We start from the raw sequence: 25,204 nt of genomic DNA on the forward strand, positions 1-25,204 counted from the left end.
CAAAACCAAAGTCAAAACCTTACCTAGCTCTCAATCGAATAAATAATGACTTTCACATCGAATGACTCCCGTGCCTCCAGCAGAGGACACGCGGACACTCACGCTCCTTTGCTTACAGCTATGTCCTGATCAGACACTTGGCTCCAGGACCTTAATAGTCGCGATTCACCTATGCCTAAGCATTGAACCGACTAAACAGAGTGAATCTTTGCCTTTTCTCGACTAAAATGTAACGGCTTAGCTACCCGGTTACTTAATTGTCACTGAGGAAACGGACAGAAGAACCTTCAACTCTTATACTCAACTCTTTGTTATCGAAACATGATGACAACCGAGTAAAACCAATTACCGGTTCATCACTTGTCTATTTGCAAAAGATTAAGGACAAAAATCTGATGTTTTCCAAACACAACAGATAACCGAAATCGCTTAAAAGAGTTGCAAATAAATAATGAGAAACACAAAAAGAATCTTAAAATACAACAACAAGGTCTATCAAGACCACCGATGAAAACATTCTAATATTACAACAAGATCAAACGACGACATCTTGGTCGTCTCTGCTCGGGTCAAGCGGTTCAACCGTTTCCTCTTCAACGGCTTGAGCGCCAAGGTCTTCAACTTGAGCAGGAGGGTCTGAAACTGATGGGATCGGAACCGTCTCTTCGATAAGTGCCGGTAGCGACCTGTTCTCCTCCTCGCCCACCTCGTCCTCTTCTCGCTCCTCAGATGAAGAAACCAGGGCCGGATCTTCGGTGGCTACATCTCCCGTGTCTGCTTGAATCGCGTCCCCGGCTTCCTCGGGATCGTTTCCGTCAGGACGTTCCTCGATGACAGTTCCTTCGGGAACGACAATATGCTCTGACAGAGCAGAAGTAATATCTACCACCGGCTCGTCGACTGGATCTTCGGTCGCCTCGTGGGAAGTAATCAACTGGGAAGCCGATTCCTGGCCAATCAAGCCAACATTCGATCCGTACGGGTCGAGTACCCCCATGAGCTCTTCACTTACAAATCGAGAAGGGAGGTTGAGAGGAGAGAGAGCAAAGTCATCCTCAGAGAATGGCTCGAGGTAAAGATTGGCGACTTCAGCCTCATACATCTTCTCCTGCTGCGAGAAGATGTTGATCATACTCTGCGGAATCTCGACCCCGCTATCTTTTATCATCTCAAGGCACCTTTTTGTTCCTGAAGCCTGCCCGTATAGATTTTTGGCCTTCTCTAGCGCGTTAAGGCGATCCAGATATCCCTTCATCTTACCTACGCAGCGAGTAGACTTGTCCGCCATAGCCGTTTGAACCTTGATCCTTTCGCGGGTGACCTCCTGAACCCTAGAGTCCCTCAGGCGTTGCCTCTCTTTGACCAGCGTCCCGACGACAGCGTCCCTCTCTCCCTCGAGCTCAGCCTTCTCCTTCTCGAGGGAAGCGACCAACCGCTCTAAGCGAGTTTTCTCGCGTAGAGCGTCCTTCTTCGCAAGACGGTCAGACTTCAATTTGTCTTCCAACTCCTCAAATTTGACTCGGAGGACCTCTTTCTCTTTGGCCGCTTTGTCGCAGGCCTTTTTGTTTTCAGCACGTAACCTCTCGATCACGCCCAACCTGGTCCGTGCGAGCTTCTCCGAGGCGCCCAGCTGGACCATCGTCTGCTTCAAGGTGCTGTCGTACTTCTCAACGAGATAATTCATGCTCTCGTCGCTCTGCATGAAGCAATAAAGACTTAGGAAATTTTTAAGGAAGAAAAGGGGAATAAGGGAAAAGCGAGTTTACCCGTCTGCCCGCCATAGCCGCGTCAATGTACTCCTTTTTGAAGTATAAGTCGTCGATCGGCGGCAACTCTTTGGTCCCTCCACGGATCTGACGGGTGAGTTCAGCACATTGAAGTGGATTCAGAACCAACGGAGTCGCCTCGTCGTAAAGGAACTCTACGTGATCCGGAAGCGAATTCCTCCTCCCGCCTTCTGCGGAAGCGAACCTCCGCTTCCCGCACCTGTCTCCCTCGCAGAAGAAGAAGGGGCTCCCTTACTTAACGGAGATTCATCCCGTGAGCCATCTCCGGCTTCGGTTGCCGGTTCCCCACTTCCAGAAGGAATCCCGGGAGCTGAAGTCCCATCATCCTCCGCTGTCTTTTTCTTCAACTTCTTCTTGGGACGTTCCTCAGGCGATCCCCGAGTAGAGTTGGTTGGATCGTTTCTTTCCGCATCATCATTCCCCGCGGCAGTTGAGGTCTCCAAAACCTCAACAGAAGCCTCCTCACGAGACCTTTTCTTGCTCTCCTTTTTCTTCTTCTTCTTAGCCGCGACTTCAGAGACATCAGCAGAAGATGGTGCCTCCTCCGAAGGGACACTCCTTTTCTTGGCCTTATTGGCCTTCTTCTTTGGGGAACTCTGAGCTGGTGGCTCAGAGTTCACATCTCCATCTACGGGGACAGGCCTGACTTCTGAGGCACCGGCAGAAGACGACTTTGTTGAGAGCATTTGAAGCTTCCCTTTCAACAGGGCACTCAAGTCGGGAACTCCCTCCATCTTTCTAGCTTGGTTAAGGAGTTTTTGTTGTTTCCGAGTAAACAGGGAGAGACGTGACTTGCGGGGGCCGAGTACACAAGGAAGTCTCGATTCCCAATCAACTGTATAAGAAAGAGAGATCAGACACGAAGACTACGAAAAAGGTTCAAGAACATCTCTCTAAGGTGAACAGCAATTTTACCTCTAGCGATCCTAGCTTGCTGCCGACGTATCCACTCACGACTAAGATCCGGCCACCTGAGATGACTATGCGTCGCGATCAGTTGAGCAGTTTCAAAGAATTTCTCAGGATAGGCAATTGTATTGGGATGACGAACTGCAAAAGAAAAAGGGAACATCAGAACCATCGACCAGAATACGAGTAAACAGACAAATCTCTACCAAGTTGCTGATTCCATAAAACGCGATAATCGTCCCCCGGCGGCTCCTCGAAGGCATGCTCGTCGGACTTAATGAAGAAGTATGCGCGTTGCCAATCCTGCGTCTTGTTGGGATGACCGGTCAAGACGTTGTAACTCGCTCGCATCTTTATTGAAAAGATCCCGTTAGGCTCCGCCTTCGTGAAAGTCAGCTCCTCGAACACCCTCACGCTCATCGAAACATCCATCTTCGCTGCCATAACCATCAACATGACAGCTATGCGCAGCGACCCGTTCAGCAGCTGAGAAATCGCGATATCCCGACGAAACGCGTAAGACGTGATCAGTCTGGGGATTGGGAACCAGAGCTTCGTCTGATCCTTGAAGTAAGATTCGTACACGCACTGGTAACCAACCGGTGGCGACCACGGCCGCTGTTCGGTTGACGGAATGAGGAAGGTGACTCCTGCGCCACCATTCTCCCTTAGCAATCTCTTCACAGTCTCGTTGGAAGAACAGGAACTGAAAACGTTTCCCCATGATTGAACTCGCGGGTCGCGTAACGCTTCGGGAGGCAGCGAAGGTAGTTCTTCGAAAATTCCACCAGGGTGATATATCACAGGACGGCAGTCTACTTCGTCGAACGGAACGCTTCTCGGAGCGGGAAGACGGTCTGACTGGTCGATACGACCCCTCCGATGAGCCCGTCTCCTGGGTCTCACAACAAGGCTAGGCGCTTCAGAAATAGGCGCTTCAGAACCACTCGCCTCTCTACCCTCGTCCTCAATGTTTCCTTCGATTTCTTCGCGAAACTGCCTATGGGCGTCAGCGACCAGAAGACGCTGGGAAAGGCTCATGTTCTCCGTATCCCGCAGAGCATCACGATGGATTATGTCGAAATCCTCCAACGGACCCCCGTCCGCATCCCTAGCCGGGCTCGGAGAGGTAGCTATATCTTTCCCTTTCTCCTCGCGCGATAACCGATTCCCTGAAGCCATATCCTTTCTACTCGGGGGGACGACTAAACTAGCTAGATCGCTAGCAGAAAACCCTACGCTACAGAAGGCTTATCTAGAGAGAGAAAGTAAAAGTAGAGAGAAGGGAGAGAAAGTGGAATACCTGAGTCTGCAGAGAAGAATGACGAAAGCAAAGGAGAGACGCCTATTTATAGCAAAAACGAGGCGCATTCTTCGAAGCATCATCATTAGGTCTACAAAGGCCTAAATGGGTTTCAAAGGCCGCCTAAATGCCCAAAAGCCTACTCGCGACGGTTCGGTTTCTCGCCCAAACCGGTTTTCAATCAAGAAACCGGACCGAAATTAATCTCCGGTTCTAGCCCGAACCAACTCAACAGAGTTAACCATCCAAAGACCGCCTGGGCTCCTAATTCGAGAAGTTTACCTCCCGAGTAAAACACAACGCATCGTGAGAAGACGTAACGCGGAGCGACTAGACGCGGCACGCGACTAAAACCATATACCGGTAAAACGAGCTGTCGCCGGCATTAGATCCTGTTATATGAACGAACCTGACCCGCAAATTCACTGAGACCGACAAGCCGCTCACAAGTGAACTGGGGGGGGGACTTATTGTAGGAGATGGATTACATCCCTCCACAAGGCCCATCAAATAACAGGCCCTAGCCCGACAAGGTCGATCGAGCTTAGTCGGCTTAGCGGCTAGAGCCGTCGGCTCGACCCTAGAGTACTTTAAGCCGGTCAGCTAAGCCGATCAGCTATACTCGACTTGGACGAAACAGTACCAAGGCCCACATACTCGGCCTTTGGGCGACAAGGCCCAAAGGACAAGCGCGATTAGGGCATCACGCACAAGGGCACTATAAGAGAGAAGGAGGAGGCAACGAAAGAAGGATTTTTGGACACATCACACACTAAGCGGCTAGATTTAGGGTTTCCTAATCATCTCTTGGATCTTGTCGTTTAAACCTTTGATCTTGTCTCCTTACCTTTGATCAGTCTTGTAACCCATTGTGTTGATCCTAATAAAAACGTCTTTAGTCACCCCATTTCCTAAGTTCATCATTCTAATCAACCGAATCCTGTACAAACAACGAAGATGAACATTGTTAATAAACAGACAAACTCAACAAGCCCAACACTACCATATCCATAGTCTCCAGCTCAAACAGTTTCTCTATTGCCAATCTCAAACTAAACAGTTCAGCTACAATCTATGTAAGAAACCAGACGATCCACACAAAAGAGAAGGAGAAATAAAGAACAACAGAGCTGAGCTTACTTGGACTTGGCCTTCTTAGCAACAGTAACCCATACTCTTGGACTGAACACCCGTCCTCCACTCAGAATCAATGCTTAGCGCCACCTCACGCCTATGAGAAACAAGCCATGTAATCCCCTGCTTCCACTCGTTTCCCCCTCCAAACTCTGTTTTCTCTATTCAGTTTTTTACAATGAAAAGAAAATAACAGAGTTAACGTCAACGACAAGGCCAGATATATTGCCATGGATGTAGACATCTACTTCTGGATGATTGAGACAAGGCATTGCTTAGACATTGTCTGGTTTTGGAGATAGTAAAACAATGAGCTCTAACGAAACATGAAGTGTTTTTAGAACAATTAGAAGAATCTAACGAATCAAACTAGTTTTTTTTTTCTGTTAGTGTTTGGATGTTTTCAAGGTTTATAAATGTCAGAAAGCTAAGAAAAAGAAAAAAAGAACTAAGAAGGGTTAGGGTTTATATTATTGAGCTTTTTTTGTTTAGTATGCCTCACTTGTTATTATTGGTCCCTTGCGATATAAGTAATGTAGGCATAATATAGCCTGATGGGTCTTTAGATCGATGAAATATCAAATAAATATGGGACGGTCCCTACCGAATTGTAGGTATTCTATACTTCGTTTTCGATGCTATGCAAGCTGATTCTTATTTTTCGAAACTCTCTTTGGTATCCAACTCATTCTAAGTTATATAGCTTGTAACACACGTCTCATATGAAACACACTAGAATCGGACCTCTCTGAGCGCTTATTCGATGCAATTGACCCTTTTAATAGTTACGCTTGTTGGTAAGAATATAATTTTTTGGATAATGTAATTATGTGGTCATTTTGATTTGTTAAGAGCAATATTTGGTATTTTTATTGTGTTATATAGTAGTAGTGATAGGTTAATATATTTTGTGTTTGTTTTTTTCAATAATGTGTTTTGTGTGTATAGTATTCGTTAGTAGTGAAATTAGCCTATAATGTAAATACATATTGAATTTCAACAACTTTGCATTTAGTCATTTGTTGATTCTAAATTAAAGGTTTCAGCGTCAAAATTGTTTTTTATTCTTTTTTTCATATTTTTGAACATTATAACTTTTAAGATGTTTTTTGCCTTTTCTCCGTATTTTGACAATAAACTGTCACCATCTATGTATTTTGTTTACTTTTCTAGTGTATGGTGCTTCTCACCATCACCAGAAAAGACTCACCTCATGCTCTTGTTCTTCCTTGCCTTCTCCACTTTGAGATTATTTTGTATTTGTTGTAGATTGGGTTTATGAGGTTTCAATTGTAAGGTTGTTTCTCACGGCGTTGTAGGCTATTCCAGTCAATATTGGTTGCTCCTCTTCTTCCTTAGATTTCAGATGATGTTAGGAATTACATCTTCTTGGGTTGGGTCATAATTTAGTCGTCTTTGATGTTGTCTTCCTCGTCGTTGGCTTACCATCAATAGTCTCTGCTCGTCTTGGTTCTTAAGATCTAGGTTTTGGTGATTTGACTTATATGATGTGTTTTATAACTCAATGACGGCTCCACGGTTTGATGATTTCGTTGGTGTTTGGTCAAGTTTCTTTATATTAGGGGGATTACTTTGTTATATTTCTATTTGTTATAGTCAAGACACTCTATATTACAATGAGGTAAATTAATCTTCGGTCTTGATCTTCTTTCAGTTCCAGACCCTTATTGAGTTAGTATTACTATGACATTTTGTTTTTCTCAGTGATTGTGGAGGTTTTAGGTTTAAATTTTTTGTTGTGCTCTAGTATCTTATTCTTAGTTTGGTTATTTTATGATTTTAATACTAAAATAAATATATAATTTGTAAATGATATAATAGAAAATAGTAAAAATAAGAAAATAATGAAAGTTTATGCTATTTTCAGCTGTGAATAAATTAAACATTTAAAATATATTTATATTATTTTACTTATTTCTTGAATGGTAAGGATCAGTAAAATAGATTCTCAAAATATGATGATTGTTAATGTGAGAATGATTAGATAGTACACAATTAGAAAATGATGAGCTAAATTACAATAATCTAAAAGAATAAGGACCTTAAATATTAAAAAAACAAAAGGGGACACGTGTCGCAAAAGTCCCCTACCACTTGTCATGAGAAGGGATAAAAATCTACTTTATATATATAGATATATTTATATTATTTTACTTATTTCTTGAATGGTAAGGATCAGTAAAGTAGATTCTCAAAATATGATGATTGTTAATGTGAGAATGATTAGATAGTACACAATTAGAAAATGATGAGCTAAATTACAATAATCTAAAAGAATAAGGACCTTAAATATTAAAAAAACAAAAGGGGACACGTGTCGCAAAAGTCCCCTACCACTTGTCATGAGAAGGGATAAAAATCTACTTTATATATATAGATATGGTAATCAACTTTCTCCCTTAAAAAATGCAAAAGCGCTGGAAAAAGAAACATTCAAACTCCACTTCACTCAAATGTTACATACTCCCTCCGTATTAAGTGTCGTTTTAGAGAATTTTTTTCGTTACAAAATAAGTGTCATTTTCGATTTTCAATACAAAATTAATTGTTTCTTTAATCCGTGTGTTGAAACCTAAAACGACACTTATAATGAAACAGAGGGAGTATTAAATTTTAAAACACTCTGATCTATTCTATTAAATCAGGATCATGACCAATTGATAAATGTTATGTCCAACTAATTATTTTCATGTTTTACTCTTTCAAAAATTAAATACAACTCCTTATTTTATGTAACTGCATATTCCCTAGACTATATTTGCGAAGTGATTTTGTCACATGTCCTCTCTACAATCATTTTTACAAAAACAATGATGACATAGCTAACAAGATTGATGGCATTGCTTATAATTAATATGACATGGACAATCACATTTATTACTGACATATATTTTTGGTAAATTTTATAGAATATGGCAATAACTAATACATTACATTTAATGTTGATTTATATTTTTGGTAAACTTTTAAAATATGGTAATAATCTATGTTACATGGAAACAGAAGCGGGTACGTGGAAGCGGAAGCGTAAGGAAGCGCAGAAGCGAGAAGTTTTAAAATATTAGGAAGCGGGTACGTGTTGGAAGCGTATTTCCATATATATATATATATATATATATATATATATATATATATATATATATGTGTGTAAATTTTTCATAAAAATTAGGACTAAAAATTATATGATTTAAATTTGAAATAAAACATTTATTCATTTATAATAATTTTGAAATGATTTTATATTAAAACTGTAAAAATACACATAAATTATGTTTACAAAAAATATTATATTAATTATTTTTAATCTTCATAAATAATTGACACAATATGTTTCAATATGTGCTATATCTTTAATAAAAAATCTCAATGCATAAAGATAATTTATAGTATTATTTTTGATATTTGTATATTTATAACTCAATATTCATTACTATTAATTTTTTTTTATTTTATATAGATTAAAACTATGGTTTTATATTTTATTGATATACATTGTATTTGTTTTTTAAACGGAAGCGTGATTCTAAAACGGAATCATAAGCTTCCAACAGGTTTTTAAAGAGAATATTTTAGAAACGTTTTCGAAGCGAGATTCCGCAAGCTTCCACAAGGTTCCGATTCCGATTCCGATTCCGAAGCGGGAAGCGGACGTCCGATGAAGCTTCCGTGCAACGTAGGTAATAATTCATAAATCATCACTAAAATAAATATATTGAAATATGCATTATAAATTTCGAAATACATTATTTAATTGTATTTTTATAATTATACAATTTTTATTACTAATATTTTCAAAATTTTCTACATGTTTTTTAAAATATTAATAAATTGTTAATCGTAATTTCATTAGTTTCGTTTAGATATCTACAAATTTTATAAATATTATTTAGCTATAATTTTTAATAACTATACAATTTTTATATGATTTTTTAGAAATTTTATACAAGTTGATTTAATACATTTAACAAAAATAAATAGATAAATTTTTTATCTAAGATTCAAATTTAAAATATATTAAATATATATTATTAAATATAATTTAAAATAAACAAAATTATTTTTTGCTTATTTTATGCTTAAATAATCAACTTTATATTAAATATTAGTCAAAAATAATAAAATATATAATATTAATAAATTTCATTTTAAATATAATTTAACTTTTAAAAAATTTATCACTGTACATTGTGCAGGAAAACACCTAGTAACTCTCGTTGTAAAGTAAAAAAAACGTTACTCCCTATTTCTTTGCGTAGTGGCAATTTAATAACCACATATTACTTCTAAAATCAAAAGTGGTTATATTAAAACTGCTTTATATTTTTTTTGACAGTTTTTACACGAGCCTAATAATAATGGTATATATAATTTATATTTAAAATATTTGAAGCTGATTGACTCTATTCAAATCTGTCCCTGTATGATTCAAATCTGTTTACATCGATATAAAAGCATTCCCATTTACAGTTTGTAATCATATTTTACATATATTTTTAGCAAAAATACAATTGAACACCAGTTTTTCCAAATTGGGATTTATTCAACCAGACATTAATTTATTAAAATTTTAAATATTTTACATAGACATTAAGTTTATTAATTAACAAAGCACATGATGTTAAAATAGGGTTTAACGGAGTTTAAGTGAAGTTTTAATAGAAATAAATATTCATATAAACTCATTCAATTTAATGGGGTTTAAATAGGTTATCCAATTAAAAATTGTTTATTAAATGTGATTTTACTTGGAGTTAGTGAAGACCATATTACCCTTTTACATATATATATATATACATTTTAACAGAATATATTAAAAATTATTTTTTCAAACATTTTTCGAAACTTTTGTTCGATTTTTGGTGCGGGTTGGATTTGATATTGGTTTTCGGATATAACACTTTAAGAACCATTCAAGTATGTAAGCCAAGTCTAATAGAGTATGAGATTTTGATTTTTGGATCGATTCTCCGTCAGGTTTATTTTGGTACGAATATTCTTGACTAATTATGTTAGGTAACTACTAAGAAAATATAATATGTTGCAAACTTTAGGAATATAGTTTAAAAATCATTTTTGAAATGCATATGGCACAAGTGTATAGTTATGCAATTTGATATATTTAATATAGTCATCAAAAATTATATTAAATTAAATTAATATTAAACACAAATATGATTACAAAAAAATAACACAAACATAAAAAATTAAATTTCTCAAAAAAAAAAATATCCATCATTTCAAAGGACAGGTCAGAATCTAGTTTTATTTTAAAACAAAAACATTCCTAAACATATTTTTATTCAGTTTTCCAGTTTTGAAAACAAAAGAAATTAAAATTAGTTTTCCAGTAATTTTCTTTAATAATATGAATCGTCCGGGGACTGGAGGAATCTAAAGTCAACTTGCCTTGCGAGCACTCGAGCAACGCAGTTACACAACTGTCTTACAAGTTATAATACAGACGAACCAGACTATATAATCCTAAAGGTGAACTTACTAGGCTAGCCGAGAAAGCCAACCCACCAAGTAAACAACTGGCATTTTCAAGTGATTATGTTCGATCTGTTTGTAATCTCTTTTAATATCAGCGTTTATTTCTGTAGAGTATATATACATACCTCTTTAAGATAAGTAAACATTAGTTACAAAAAAAAAAAAAAAGATAAGTAAACAAAAAAAGCATCGCTTCTAGAGCCACACAAAAACAAATTTCAAAAGAATTGTTTTTAAAAAGTAGAAAGCTTAAAAGATTATCCTTAAGATAAGGAAACAAAAAAAAAAAGCATCGCTTCTCAGAAGATATGAATGATGTGGCCTTCGGAAGCCTGAAGCAACCCGAAGTAAGGAACAAAAGGTTATAGAAACATGTAATATGTTCCCAAAGTAGCACATGAGAGTGAGTTTCACGTCATTGTCCGTTCGACTATCCCACGAGCACCGTTTATTTTTCACGTACCGAATGCTCCAACTTGTTCATTTTTTTTGTTTTCCAAATTTTTTTTTTTTTTTGGAAAGTTTTTTTTTTTTGTTTTCCAAAATTTCCTAAGCGGTTTATATGTCATCTTTCCTTTATTCAAAAAATATGTAAGATCTACTACATATGTCATCTTTAGTATCTCTAAATATTATTTAAAAAGTTAATTTCCAAAAGTTCTTACGATGGTTATTAGAGAGGTATTTTTAATAAATTAAAAATATTACATCAAATTACTATTAAAAATTAATTTTCTTTTTTATTTATTAAAAAACAAATAAAAATATATATTTATATATAATGTGATTTCATAGAAAAAGAAAGTTAACAAGAATAATCTTGAAATTAAGAAAAAAACATTTCCTTTACAACATATCTTAAGCAACATAAAATATATTCTCAAAGTAACAAAAATATGTTTCCTTGTATCAATATTTTTTTATTATATAATTACAGAAAATAATACAAAGAACCTTAGTGAATTAAAAATATTAATCTAATTATCATTATTAAAATTATTTTTTCCTTTTTATATAATAATTTATATTGATTAGAAGTTTACTTTTCAATTTTTCAAATAACATATATATGAAAATAAAAATTTATAAATTTATGAAAAACGAATTTCAAATAATAAAATATATTTATATATAATGTGATTTCATAAAAAAATCTAACAAAAACAATCTTGAAAATAAGAAAAATAACATTTCCTTTAGAACATAATCTTAAGGAACATAAAATATATTTTCAAACTAACAAAAATATGTTCCTTGTATCTATCTATTTTCTTATATAATTACAGAAATAATCTTTAGTTGGCTAATAAACCGTTAGAAAACCGAAATAGCTTAGTTGAAAAATAATCTTTAGTTGGCTAAAAATATTTTATAGTTAGAAAACCTTAAAAATATTTATAAAATGTTTTCTTATGTAACATGATTACTCAAAAACAAATCACAAAATATAATTGGTATTTATTGTTAAAACGTTAAATTATCTTCTTATTAAAACTAATTTTACCATAAGCATATTTGATAAAATAGTTAGAAAATATTTTTGACTAGCATAACTCTAGATACTTTTAATAAAAAAATATTATATTTTCAACTATTAAAAATCTATTTTTACTTAATATTTTGTTTAATTTTAGTTTTTATTCATAAAGTCCAATATATCCAAAATAAAAGTACATAAGTAAATCTGAATTATTCTGTTTAAGATTATTTAAAATAATTTTTATTTTACATTTTATAAACCTAGGGTATACATTACTTAGAGTTTACAAATTATTTTAATTATTGTAAATATCTATATGCGTTCATGTGTTTTCAGAAAAAAATGGTTATTTTCTTTTATGCAACTTTTTACTGATCATGAGTTTATTTTTTTCTAATACTTTTGGAAAATTCAGTTTGTATCAAGTTATTATGAATATTACAAAATAATACTTACACATCTAAGATGAAAAACTAAACTAATGCGATAAATAAAATCAATAAAATTTGTGAAACAATTATAACAATTATAATTATCTCCAAATAATCAAAATTTTAATTTTTTTAGAACAAAAGATATTATTACTGATTTCAGAGAAGTTATGCTATCTAAAATATATAATTGATAACCAAACCGGCTAGATATTGCACATCCAAGATCATATGTTTAATTAAAACAACACAATATTATTAATAAAAATTATACATTAAATTATAAAGTGATTTAAAATTGAAATAAACTATTAATTAATTATTATAATATATTTACTATATAAATATTTAATTTCGTGCATAAACATAAAAAAATTACCTAGTAGACAAATCTAAGCGATCAATTGATGCAAAAGGTCTTTTCCAAAAGAAACTTACACAATGTCTTTTTTATTATGTTAGTTAGAATCACTACCCGCATAACTAATAATCGTCGAGACTACTCTTAACAAAATTTTGAAAACTTGAATTATATATTGAAAACTTGAAATAAATAATAATAATAATAAAAAAAAATATACTCTCTCCGTTTCTAATAGATAGAATTTTTAGTGTTTTCACACTTATTAAGAAAACGTATTAAATCATTATAATAAATTTATCGTTTTCTGTAATTTTTAATTTTCAACAACTTTTAACAAAAAATAATCTAATAAAACCAATTAATTTTCTTAAAGTTTGCAATTTTTTTATAGAAAATATAGAATATACATCTTTTTGAAACTATTTGTTTTTCAAAATATTGATCATTTAGGAACAGAGAGAGTATATATATTGATGAGCGATACCAATTTAAAGGAACCGCTTGATGAAATGAATTATTGTCTCCATTAATCTTTCAGATGGATGATGGACTAATTAATTTGCTTCAAATGAAATACAAAAGTTGAGGAAACGAGTATTTAAATATTACAAAAATAAGATACAATATTAACTAACGTCTTTTTGATATAAACGAATAGATAATGGTTTAACAAGTGACGATTTGATGGAATGACTAGTTTGTGGCTCTCCCTACGAGAGGAAAAAAAATACATAATATGTGTGTTCCTTCTGTTCATTCAAGTGTCAAGTGTTCCACGATATGTAGGGACCAATTTTACTTGATTCCATGTGACATGTTTGGGTATGTGCACAGGAAAACTATTTATAAGAAATAAGAGGTCATCGGTGTGAGATAACAAGTTAAGTCCCACATCGGAATATTAGACAAAGGAAAGTTCAATATATAAAGAGATGTCCAACTCTAATAGTACGAGGCTTTTTGGGATGGAAACCAAAAGTAAATCCATGCGGGCTTGCCAATTAGGCCCAAAATGGACAATATCGTGCTAATCAGATAATATAGAGTTGAACATGGGATTTAACAATCCCAACAATTGGTATCAAAGCACCAGGTTGACGAAGATCTGCAAGAAGACCAAAATACCCTTCAAATAAGAATAAGGGAGGTTCAGCAGAAACAGTCAAGATGATCATGAAACCTGTGATGACAATCTCAAAGGACCGAGATGTAGTGGGAGAAACATTCTCAAAGGAAGCCATGCGATTACTGGTACAAGATGGTACCGAAGATAATTCGCCGAAGGAAACACACGAGATGAATGTGATCCTTAGCTTGAGGGGGAGAATTTGAGATAACAAGTTAAGTCCCACATCGGAATATTAGACAAAGGAAAGTTCAATATATAAAGAGATGTCCAACTCTAATAGTACGAGGCCTTTTGGGATGGAAACCAAAAGTAAATCCATGCGGGCTTGCCAATTAGGCCCAAAGTAGACAATATCGTGCTAATCAGATAATATAGAATTGGACATGGGATTTAACAATCCCAACAATCGGAAATCAATAAAGTATTCTATTCTATTAAAAAGTAAAGACTTATTCGCGAAATATTTGTCTGAAAACATAGGCTAGGCTTGTGGACTTCCCCTTGAGTCTCTAGGGAAACAATTAATATTTTGAACGTAAGTTAGAATCTTATCTAAGACTTTATAAAGATTCAAAATCATTGACATTTCATCAAACAAAGAAAAATTGATGGGAAAGCTTTTTATTTAATTGGTCCCAGCTAACATCGCCATGTTCGTAGGGTCATCTATCTTCGACTCCTTTTCTCTTCACTCAGTTTAAGAGGTGAGGAATATTCACAAACAAAGAACAAATATTTGGCTTAGATAATGTCTTAAAAGGAAAAATATATGAAGGAAATATTTATTTCTGAGATATATTGGTGGTTTTTCCATTATAATACATTCACTTTTTTAGATACAGAAAAGTGGAGGTTAGAGAAGTATATTTCGAAAGCCTTACTATCGTGTTTAAATGATTTATAAGACTATTGTCTGGAGTGTAATAGGAATATTGAAAGAGTCTCATATTGAAATGTGAATTTGATTATTCTTTTCAACAAAGAAAAAGTAAAAGATATAATTAGGGTTTAGGCATTAATGTGTTGCGTCGCTATTGGAGGTGCAACTTGGTTTTTAACTTAGGCATGTGCCAACATAAGGCCAAGATTTAAAGAGCCCTTTGAGAGGAACCTAATTATAACTAAAGAGACATCACTCAGAAAAACTTTAATTTGGATATACAGATCTTTTTTTAATTTGGATAGATCGGTATCAAGACCTAACGTTTCTCATCTAATCTTTTTTTACTTAGAACAAAATCTTTTATACGAGAAAACTAGGTTGCATCTCATCAGGAAAAGAACAAACAAAAGCTAACCTAACGCTATGTTATTACCGTTAGGCTCTGATTGGGGTCTGAATTGCAATTTAATTGGGGTTTGAATAATTAATTAATTTAATTATTTAAGTTCAGTTATATGCTCCTCCTTAACTATCAATCTTGAAGAAAAAGCTATAAGCGTCTAAGTCTTGTGTGTGTGAAAGAAAAAGGAATGGAGCGGTAATATTCAATCCATTCGAATCATTGATACAGCAGCACTCGAGAGCTCCGTCGTCGGCACCGTTCATACCAAAAGAAAGTTTGACTTGTCAAAGACATATATTCCACATTAATTATTACGTACAAATAATTAAAAAGATTTACGAGGTGCCTTCTTTTTTTGTCTGTTCAAAATATTACAGATTTACAGCCAATATCACAAAAAAACATTAGAGTCATCTGCGAGATTTATATTTCGAATATTACCTTTCGGTTTTTCTTGATATGGTGATTATGTGTGTAAGAAATAATATATATACATCGCAATGTTATTGAAACAGGTAGAAAACCACCAAAAAGCCGAAAGAAAATTCAGTTGGACAACCTTAATTAAATTAGGTAGATTTTTACAAGTCACATGAACGAAGTTAGGTGATGCCATTTTTTTTTTGGTGATGGCAAGCTGGATTCGATTACTCAAGTAGCTGTTTCACTATTTCTAATTTGTTTTCTTCCACATGTGTTCACATCTTCTATTTTCGGCACTCTAAAAGTTATTGGTTTAGATTCACGTAAACCGGATGAAACTAAAAAGGTATATGCAAACACTCACCCTTATGGAAAATTACCACAAACACCATATTCATAGAACCACTTTTTATATTTACACTAACCATTTTTATTCTTACTTTTAATGATGAATAAACACATTTATATCTCAAGGGTTGACTAATCTAGACGAGTTTAGAGTTGAGAGGTGGGAGGTGGTTTAGAGTTTTTTAAAATGTGAAATTTAGGATTCTAATAAATATATAAATAAATACTTGAAATATAGAGAAAAATAAAAAAAAATAGTTTGAAACATAATTTTCGATTTTCAAAAAGAAATTTTAAAAACAATTTGAAAACAATTATAAAAAGTATAATTTGAAAAAAGTATGATTTGAAAACATAATTTTTTTTTACTTTTTTTATTTAAATAATCTATTAATTATTAATTATGGAGTATTACAATATATTTTTGTAGCCACGTGTTATCATTAGGATGATTTTTAGAATCTTTATAAAAATAAGTTGGTCCGTATAAATATATATTATATTTTTTATTATACTAACTATCAAATTAATTAGTAGTGTACAAAATAATATTTTTTTCTTTCATTAAATAAAAACTACGTAATTACCTAATATGATTAACATATATATGATAATTAATGATTACAAATATTACATATTTGATAACAATTTTTGTATCATCTTTTTTTTTGTTTAATTTTATACTATTAAAAGAGATTAAACAATCACATTGAGCATATAATATAAAAAATTAGATATTTGCTTATATGTTATATTTTGAATTTTTTTAAATGACTATAAATTATTAAAAATAGTAAAAATTCCACATTGAATTTTTTTATCAATGGGTTAACTTATTTTTTGTTCAATCAAGATACACATGATTATAAATCATATGAATATGAAGTCTCATTAATAGATATTCATACATATATATATATATATATATATATATATATATATATATATATATATATATATATATATATATATATATATATCATTTAAATTAAATTACATACTATATAAGAATATATAAATACGTTAATTTCAAAATTTGCAGTGAAAAATTATTGAGATTTTAATATTTTAATTTTGAAATATGTATTGAAAAATCTCACATTAATGTTTTTGTGATTAACGGTTTAAATTTTTATTAAAACAAATATACAAATGTTAATAAAATCATATGAGTAGGAAGTGTCAATAATAAATATTTATATTAAAATATACTATATATATATATATATCTATGTCAATATTACTAAAACTTAATTATTTACCATATAAAGTAAATAAAATGATTATTTTGATTTATGTACGAAAACATGATCATAAATTAACAAAGAGTATTGGCTTTGATTTATGTGCTTACTCTAATGTATACACTTTTATGTATGTAAATTATTTTTTAAATAGGTGGTTTCTAATATTATATTTGATCTTGACAATCCCATAAATACAATTATTTAAATCGAAGTAATTTTTAATATTGGAAGTATTATATATATTATTTCTTTCAGATTAAATAATTTAGTCATGATTTTTATTTCCAAAGAAATTTTAATGAAATATCATGACAAGATTTTAATCACTTTTTATTTAGTTTGTTCAAAGAATGAGAGATTTCATCATTCTTCTAATATTTGTTTCTCCCTAATATTCTATCTAACTATTATTATTGTAAGACTAGAGATTTGAGTTTTTTATTATAAGTTTTATGGTTTATCATTTAATAAATCAAACAATTCTTTAGTTTATACATAGTTTACATATACTAAAATAGTAAAGTATTATATATATATGTATATATATTTATTTATTTTATATTTTATCGGTATACTCTTAAATAACTAAACCTCAAAAAGATAGGATAATAAAATAAGTAATTTATTTCATTGTTCTAGAATTATATAATTTTTATACTGAACTTGTGAATATATACTAGACAGACATTTATATTTTGAGTTTGCACTTATATTCTATAACAGCTTGATATATTATATTTAAACACTAATCTGTGAATAGAGTTTGCCGGAAATTTTCTTCAAAATTTTGATTCTTAGATATGTATATGGAATGTAACTAATAGTTACAGATGTCAATTTTTTTAAATTGACACTTATATAATTTACCGAATTAATAGAAGAAACTAAAAAAAAACTCATATCTATGAAATAGAAACGAAAATGACAGCACAAATTTATTGAGGTAGAAAATAAAATCAATTATGAAGAGTCAATGGTAAACAAACTGAGAGCAGAAACCTAATCCTCTTTCATTTTACAATGTATGTTGCCTATCTGGTTTTGGTGATTTGTGTCAGCTGCAAAGCTTAATTTTCTTTTATGCATATGAGGTCTTAACAAATAATTAAAATGAACTTTAAAATGTTAACTCGTCAACGACGATGATATATTTAAGAGATTAATATTTGTATTCGTCAGTTGCAATTGATAAAAATTGTAATGTTACAAAATGCAATTAAAACCATTTAATGAACAAACATTAGTATAAAAAACTTACTATGCGCATGCGCGCAGATTATCATCTAGTTATTTATTATATATATAGAAAACAAGGATATAATAATCTTCTACCACTTCATTAAGAAGGTGTTTCTGAAAATATATCTTTAGTGGGGGTAAAGATGAATAATGGTACCATGAAAATGATAAACCTGAAATTCCTACTTTTTAGTCAAGAAAAAAGAAAACTTACATGTAACGTGATTCAACATGAACTCGATGGAGAAAATGATGGGCTCGTGCAGCTTAACGAAGTAATTTTTATATATGAAAATTGGTATTAGGAATATAGTGATCCCCTATATATTAAAAGAGAAGTATTACAACATTTCAGCTATGACACATGTCATCATATTGGTTCTTACAATTTTATATATTGAAATTAGTTTTTCATAATTAGTGTTATATATTTTAGATGATTCGTAATATAACTAATTGTATTCAAAAGACTTTGATCGAATCGGGTAATATAGTTATTTTTGGTACAAATATCCGACTCCGTTTCAGATACATTTGTTTTTTTAGATATTTTTAGATTTCTATACATCAATAAGAACTCATCTTGACCCAGAAAGACCCAACTCAAAACACACATTTTTTATATATTGATGTTTGTTTTTCATAATTAGTGTTATATATTTTAGATGATTCGTAATTCTTACATTTTTTTATATTGATATTTGTTTTCATAATTAGTGTTATATATTTTAGATGATTCGTAATATAAATAATTGTATTCAAAGTACCTGGATTGAATCGGGTAATATGATTATTTTTGGTAAAAATACGAACCCGTTTCAGATACATTTAGTTTTTAGATATTTTTAGGGTTTTTTACATCAAAACCGAACTCATCTAGACCCAGAAAGATCCAACTTAAAACTCACACATAAATTTATAATATTCAAGCAATGCCTAATTTTAAAAAAAAAATACTCAAAAAGAATAACATGTACCTAAATGGAGACTGGAGAGCCTATGTGCATGCATAACTGATTCTATAAACTAATAAAAAAACTATTTATATGTGTTTGGTTAAATAAAGTGAAATAGAAAGAATTTCTAATTTAGTAAAATAATTATATGGAGTAAAAACTTAAGTGACAATAAATGTAATACATTTTTATTATTTTGATTTAAGTTGTTATTTTTTTTACAAAAACATGTCATTGAATTATCTTTTTGGCTACGTAATTTTCTACCGATTGAAACTAAAATTACAAAAACAAATTAGTAAAACAAATTAAACCGAACGTTTAACCATGTAAAACCAAGTTATTTTACATTTTTGATTTTATAATTGGCACAAAGTTAATATTGATTAACTAATAAATAAAAATATGCACTATTATCATCATGGTAATATAGTTAATGATGTGATTTATTGTTAAGGTAATATAATTAATGAAATTGTCAAACATAGTGAAATATGGAAAGACAATTAATGTATTTATATTAATGAAATTATAAAAAAGATATTATACTTCTTTTTTATACTGCTATCTATGTTTTTAAAAAAAAATTCATGTATATTGTTATCCATGTTTTCAAAATACTTTAGTTTTAATGATATAAATATAGATATAGTGAATCCTCTTTATTATATATATTAGTATAAATGAATGTGGATGGAACTGATAAGAAATTAAATAATATTGGTAGGAAGGGATACTGAGACAGAAAATAAACAAATTGATATATATGTTTTATTTTCATTTTTGAACAAAAAACTGATATATATTTCTATTAAAATTTGAACAAAAAGAGTAGTTTGATCATTTTTCATTGAAATGCTGTAGATATGGGAAAATATTATTGAATATATAATGATGGTGAACTCCGCTACAGATAAATATAAAAAATATTTGTCTTTGTATCATTCTTGAGGCAGTGATAATAGTATACTAGATGATAACCCGCGCTCTGCGCGGAGTGATTTTTTAAAAATACGTTGTATTTAAATAGTATACTTTGCTATGAATAACTTTTTTTTTACATTTGAATCTTAGGAGTGGACACTCGGGTACCATTTGGTTCGGTTCGGTTTGTTATGATCTTTGCGAGTTCGATTTAATTTGAATCTTTGCGGGTTTGGTTTGAGATTGGATTCGGATAACTCATTTAACTTTTAAAACAAAATAAAATTCATATATACTTTAAATATCTCAAAATCTAAAATAAAAATAATATATAACATATAAATTTGAATAATGTATGCCAAAATACCTAAACTTAAAATAAAATTTGGTTTACCTTAAATATTTGGATATGAAATAAATAGATATTTTAAGTAATTTTGGTATTTTGAGTATCCTTTAACTATTTTAAATATGTACTTTTAACTATTTATATAAATTTTTAAGTATTTTGGACAACTTAAAAACATCTTATATATTTTGTATATTCTTTAAATATTAAATTTAAAAATAATTAATATATTGAAGTATATAAATATGGTTCGAATATATTCGGATACCCGAAATAGTTTGTTTCGGATCCGGTTCCATTCTGGTTCTATAGATACCAAAATTTTGAACCCGTTCGAATATCTAACCAATTTTGATTAAAGTTCATTACTACCTTTCGGATTATATTTGGTACGATTTTTTGGATTCAGATTTTTTGCCCAAACCTATATTTTTTATTGTAACAAAATTTTAAACGAAATTGATGATGATTCGTATTGATTTTGGGTATGCAATCATTTTTAGGCCAAAATACATTCTTCAATGTACGTGACCCATCTAGTTAAGGAAAACAATGGACTGAACTAAAGAAAACATTACCATTTCAGATTTTTAATCGACACTTTCAAATTATTCATTTTCGGTATTGTGACGAAGAGAAAGGGAGTAAAGGTCACGAAAGCAAATTTGTTGTGCAATCCATATTCTCGCTAGGTGATTTCAATAGCTTCTAAATAAATCTTTGTTGTATCGACTGAGATTTAGTAATTTATAGACGTTTTAAAAAATTCAAAATATAACATATAAGAAAAAATCTAATTTTTTATTATATAGTTAATGTGATTGTTTAATTTATTTTAAAAATATAAACTTTCAAATATGAGAGAATCTCGTAATAAATAAATTGTATTAAGTTGTTATCAATTATTTGGTGTGCAAGTCAAGTTAGTATGAATAATATCTTGTTAAGAATCTTGTAGATAAGGATTATATTTTTGAAATATTTGCTGAATAATATCTTTGTAATTTTCTTGTAGATAAGGATTATATTTTCGAAATTAGTAGTTACAAATATTTTTTAAATAAATAATACATGTAATTCCTAACTTATACTCTATTTTTTTTTTTAAAAATAGATTTTTATAAATAGATATCATATTTTGACACTTTTGAAATTATATTATTGAAGTTTATATAATGACAGGTATCTCTAAGTCTCTAAGTCATGTGTTCATAATGGCATGTATCTCTAAGCCTAATACAAAATCAATCAACTTAGAGCCAAGTAACATATATACAAAATGAGGTGTAAAAAGAGTTATCATATCTAGTCTATTATAGAAGCAAAGAGGAACCAAACATATACATGTTCGGTATAGAGAAAATTATATGATGTTGATAAGAGAAAATTATAAATCAACTTAGAGCAAAGTTTAATCTATTGTAAAAGAGGTCCAAGTGAGAGTTATTGAATTGCTAGTATAATTGTAAATATATTGTAAATATACAATCGGTATAGTTTAATAGAGTAGATAGAACATAATTCAATAGAACATAATTCGTTTGGTTGTTATAATATAATATATTGTTGGTTTAATTTAAGTTATTTGGTTTTAATTTTATTGTATAATTAATTGTAACTAATAGGATATGGTCCATAAATTATGTAACACACTAACAAACTTGAAACAGTCCAAAACTTAAATGATAACTTTAATGGTAGATAAATTTAGGACTCTATTTTAATAGAGTAGATATGCGACGGATCTTTCGTTGTAACGACACAAAAAAAATACTATAGAATAACGTTTAAAATTGTGAAAGTCTTTTGATAGTTCATTAATGTCTTTATATTACGAACTAAGAATTTTTAACGTCTCTATAGTTTTTTTTTCTCAGCAACAAATCAGACTCATATAGACTCTGTAAACAAAATTGGTAGTTCTGTATCCATATGGACAACAAACGACGGTTACATTTTTGCACTGCGTGCTAGACGATCCGCTCTTATATTCTGCGTCTGTGGTATATGGATGAGCTCTGAGCTATAGTTTCTATAGTATGAAAGACCTGGACCAAATCGGGTAATATGGTTATTTTTGGTACAAATATCTGAATCCGTTTCAGATACATTTGTTATTTAGATATTTATAGGTTCATTTACATCATAACCAAACTCATCCAAAACCAGAAGGACCCAGTTCAAAACCCACACATAAATTTATAATATTCAAGCGGAACCTAATTTCAAAATAATAATAATAACGATACCCAGAAAAAACAACTCGTGCCTGAATAGATAGTCAATGTTCATGCATAACTAATTTTATGAACTAATAAAAATGACTCTTTCTATGTGTTTGGTTAAATTAAATGAAATATAAAAAGATTTTTATTTAGTAAAATAATTTAATGTAGTGAAAAATTAAGTGACGATAAATGTAATAAATTTTTATTATTTTGATTTAAATTATTATTTTATTCATAAAAACATGTTTTTGAGTTATGATTTTAGTTACATAAGTTTCCACCGATTGAAATTAAAATTAAAAAAATATTAATAAAGCAAACTAAACCGAACGTTTAACCATATGCAACACCCAAGTATTTTACATCTTTAATTTTATAATTGGCATAAAGTTAATATTGATTAACTAATAAATAAAGATACGCATTATTATTATTATGATAATATATTTAATGATGTGATGTATTGTTAAAGTACTATAATTAATAAAATTGTTAAAGTAAGTGAAAATATGAAAATGTAATTAATATAAATATATTAATAAAATTACCAAAAAAATACTATACTTCTTCTTTTTTTATAATTATATCTATGTTTTCAAATCATTCTTATTTATATTGTTCTCTATGTTTTCAAACAGTACAAAAAAATAATTCAGTAGTTTTAATAATGTAGATAAATTAAGTATTTTGAAAAAACCAATCGGGAAGGTTTTGTATCAGTGAATTGCTAATATTTTTTGTCAGCAATAAATAGCTAATCGATCAGATAAAGAGTCATAACCATTTTCGACTTTACATGATTATGACTTGAGCACATGAATCCGACACTAAGATTTGATACATCCATGATCCATCCCACATGGTCACCCCAATGGTGATAACGTCATCCACGTTTCCAAAAGTAAAATTAACATTCTTTTTTTTTTGAGAAATTCACATTTTTTACTAATAAAGTATATAATTTCATCAAAGAACTACTCTATAGTCTATATGACTGCGAGTCTTAAATTTCTTTATTCGTTTTTAATTTTCTACATTTGAATAGCTTGGTTGACTTATATATATACTATGGAATTAATGGAATGGTCTTGATGATATTATTCTATAATGTCAGGTATCTTTCTACGTTAATAAAATTGTTACATTCTCAGTTCTCACACGTACATAAAGTCTGGATACAATGTGGATTCTGTAGCTCTTATTATTGTTCATATAAGAATACTAGTAATTGTGCTAATATAGTTATGCTGATTGGTTGTTTTGTAATTTTTTTTTTTTTGACAGCAAGAAATTTACAGACTCATGTTGACTCTGTAAACCATATTGGTAACTCCGCATCCATGTGAATAACAAATGACAGTTGCTTGCGTGTACTACGTGCTAAGCTATCTGCCAGAAGGTTCGCCGTCCGAGGTACATGGACGATGTCTGAGTTGAGGAAGCTTCCTTTGAGGAGCTTGATATCTTCCAAATAGCTTTCAAATGCTGGTCATTCTTCTGGTTCCGAAATCATCTTCACCAATTGAGAACAATCCGTTGCAAACGTAATCTGGACCTGTCTTAAATTCCTCATACATTCCATTGCCCAAATCAAAGCCTCTATCTCCGAATGAAGGGGAGAGAGGCATGCCCTTACATTCTTTGCCCCCAGTAGACCATCAAACTCCGTAAAGTACTATACCAGCCTTGCCCTGACATTAATTCTTTATCCTTCCATGAGCCATCAATAAAACACCATCGACCTGATGTCTCTAAAGGAGGAATGGTTTGTACCGAGAGCCCCCTCCTTGGTTCATTTCCCACTTGTGCTTCTGCCCAGAGTGATGATTCCACTTCAGCTAATTTAAGAGTGTCCCGCGGATCAATATCCAAATTACTATGAACTTTGTTATTTCGGGCTTTCCAAATATACCATAAAATCCATGCAAACTGATGGTCATCCATTTTCGGTTGTACTCTCCAAAAAAGATGATCCATATTAGCAAATAAAGAGCTGATAGGAAAGATATTATGCGATGAAGGAATCTTGGATAGTGCCCACACTTGACGTGTAGGAGGACATTAAAAAAATACATGATTTAAAAAATATGCGATGAAGGAATTTTGGATAGTGCCCACATTTTGGTTTTGTAATTTCTTTTAAAAAGTATTGT

The 25,204-nt window shown here is 31.1% G+C and overlaps 2 protein-coding genes across 2 annotated transcripts in view; both read right to left on the bottom strand.

Moving 5' to 3' along the window:
* The window catches only part of LOC103852615 (SNF1-related protein kinase regulatory subunit gamma-1-like), a 423,770-nt gene that overhangs the window by 195,129 nt on the left and 203,437 nt on the right, over nucleotides 1-25,204 (bottom strand). The window lies entirely within an intron of this gene.
* LOC117131942 (meiosis-specific protein ASY2-like) lies at nucleotides 536-3,878 on the bottom strand. Its single transcript, XM_033285180.1, has 5 exons — nucleotides 2,903-3,878; nucleotides 2,703-2,837; nucleotides 1,955-2,622; nucleotides 1,767-1,853; nucleotides 536-1,696 (listed from the first exon to the last, which is right to left on the bottom strand). The coding sequence occupies exons 1-5, from the start codon at nucleotides 3,876-3,878 to the stop codon at nucleotides 536-538; spliced, it is 3,027 nt and encodes a 1,008-aa protein (XP_033141071.1).

The sequence above is a fragment of the Brassica rapa genome, chromosome A02 (assembly GCF_000309985.2).
Source record: "Brassica rapa cultivar Chiifu-401-42 chromosome A02, CAAS_Brap_v3.01, whole genome shotgun sequence".
NCBI lineage: Eukaryota > Viridiplantae > Streptophyta > Magnoliopsida > Brassicales > Brassicaceae > Brassica > Brassica rapa.

Coding starts and splice junctions, on each gene's coding strand:
- LOC117131942 (XM_033285180.1), bottom strand. CDS start 3,878: ATGGCTTCAGGGAATCGGTTATCGCGCGAGGAGAAAGGGAAAGATATA. Junction 2,838..2,902: donor TTTATGGAATCAGCAACTTG/GTAGAGATTTGT, acceptor TTTCTTTTGCAG/TTCGTCATCCCAATACAATT. Junction 1,854..1,954: donor GAGGTTCGCTTCCGCAGAAG/GCGGGAGGAGGA, acceptor CTCACCCGTCAG/ATCCGTGGAGGGACCAAAGA.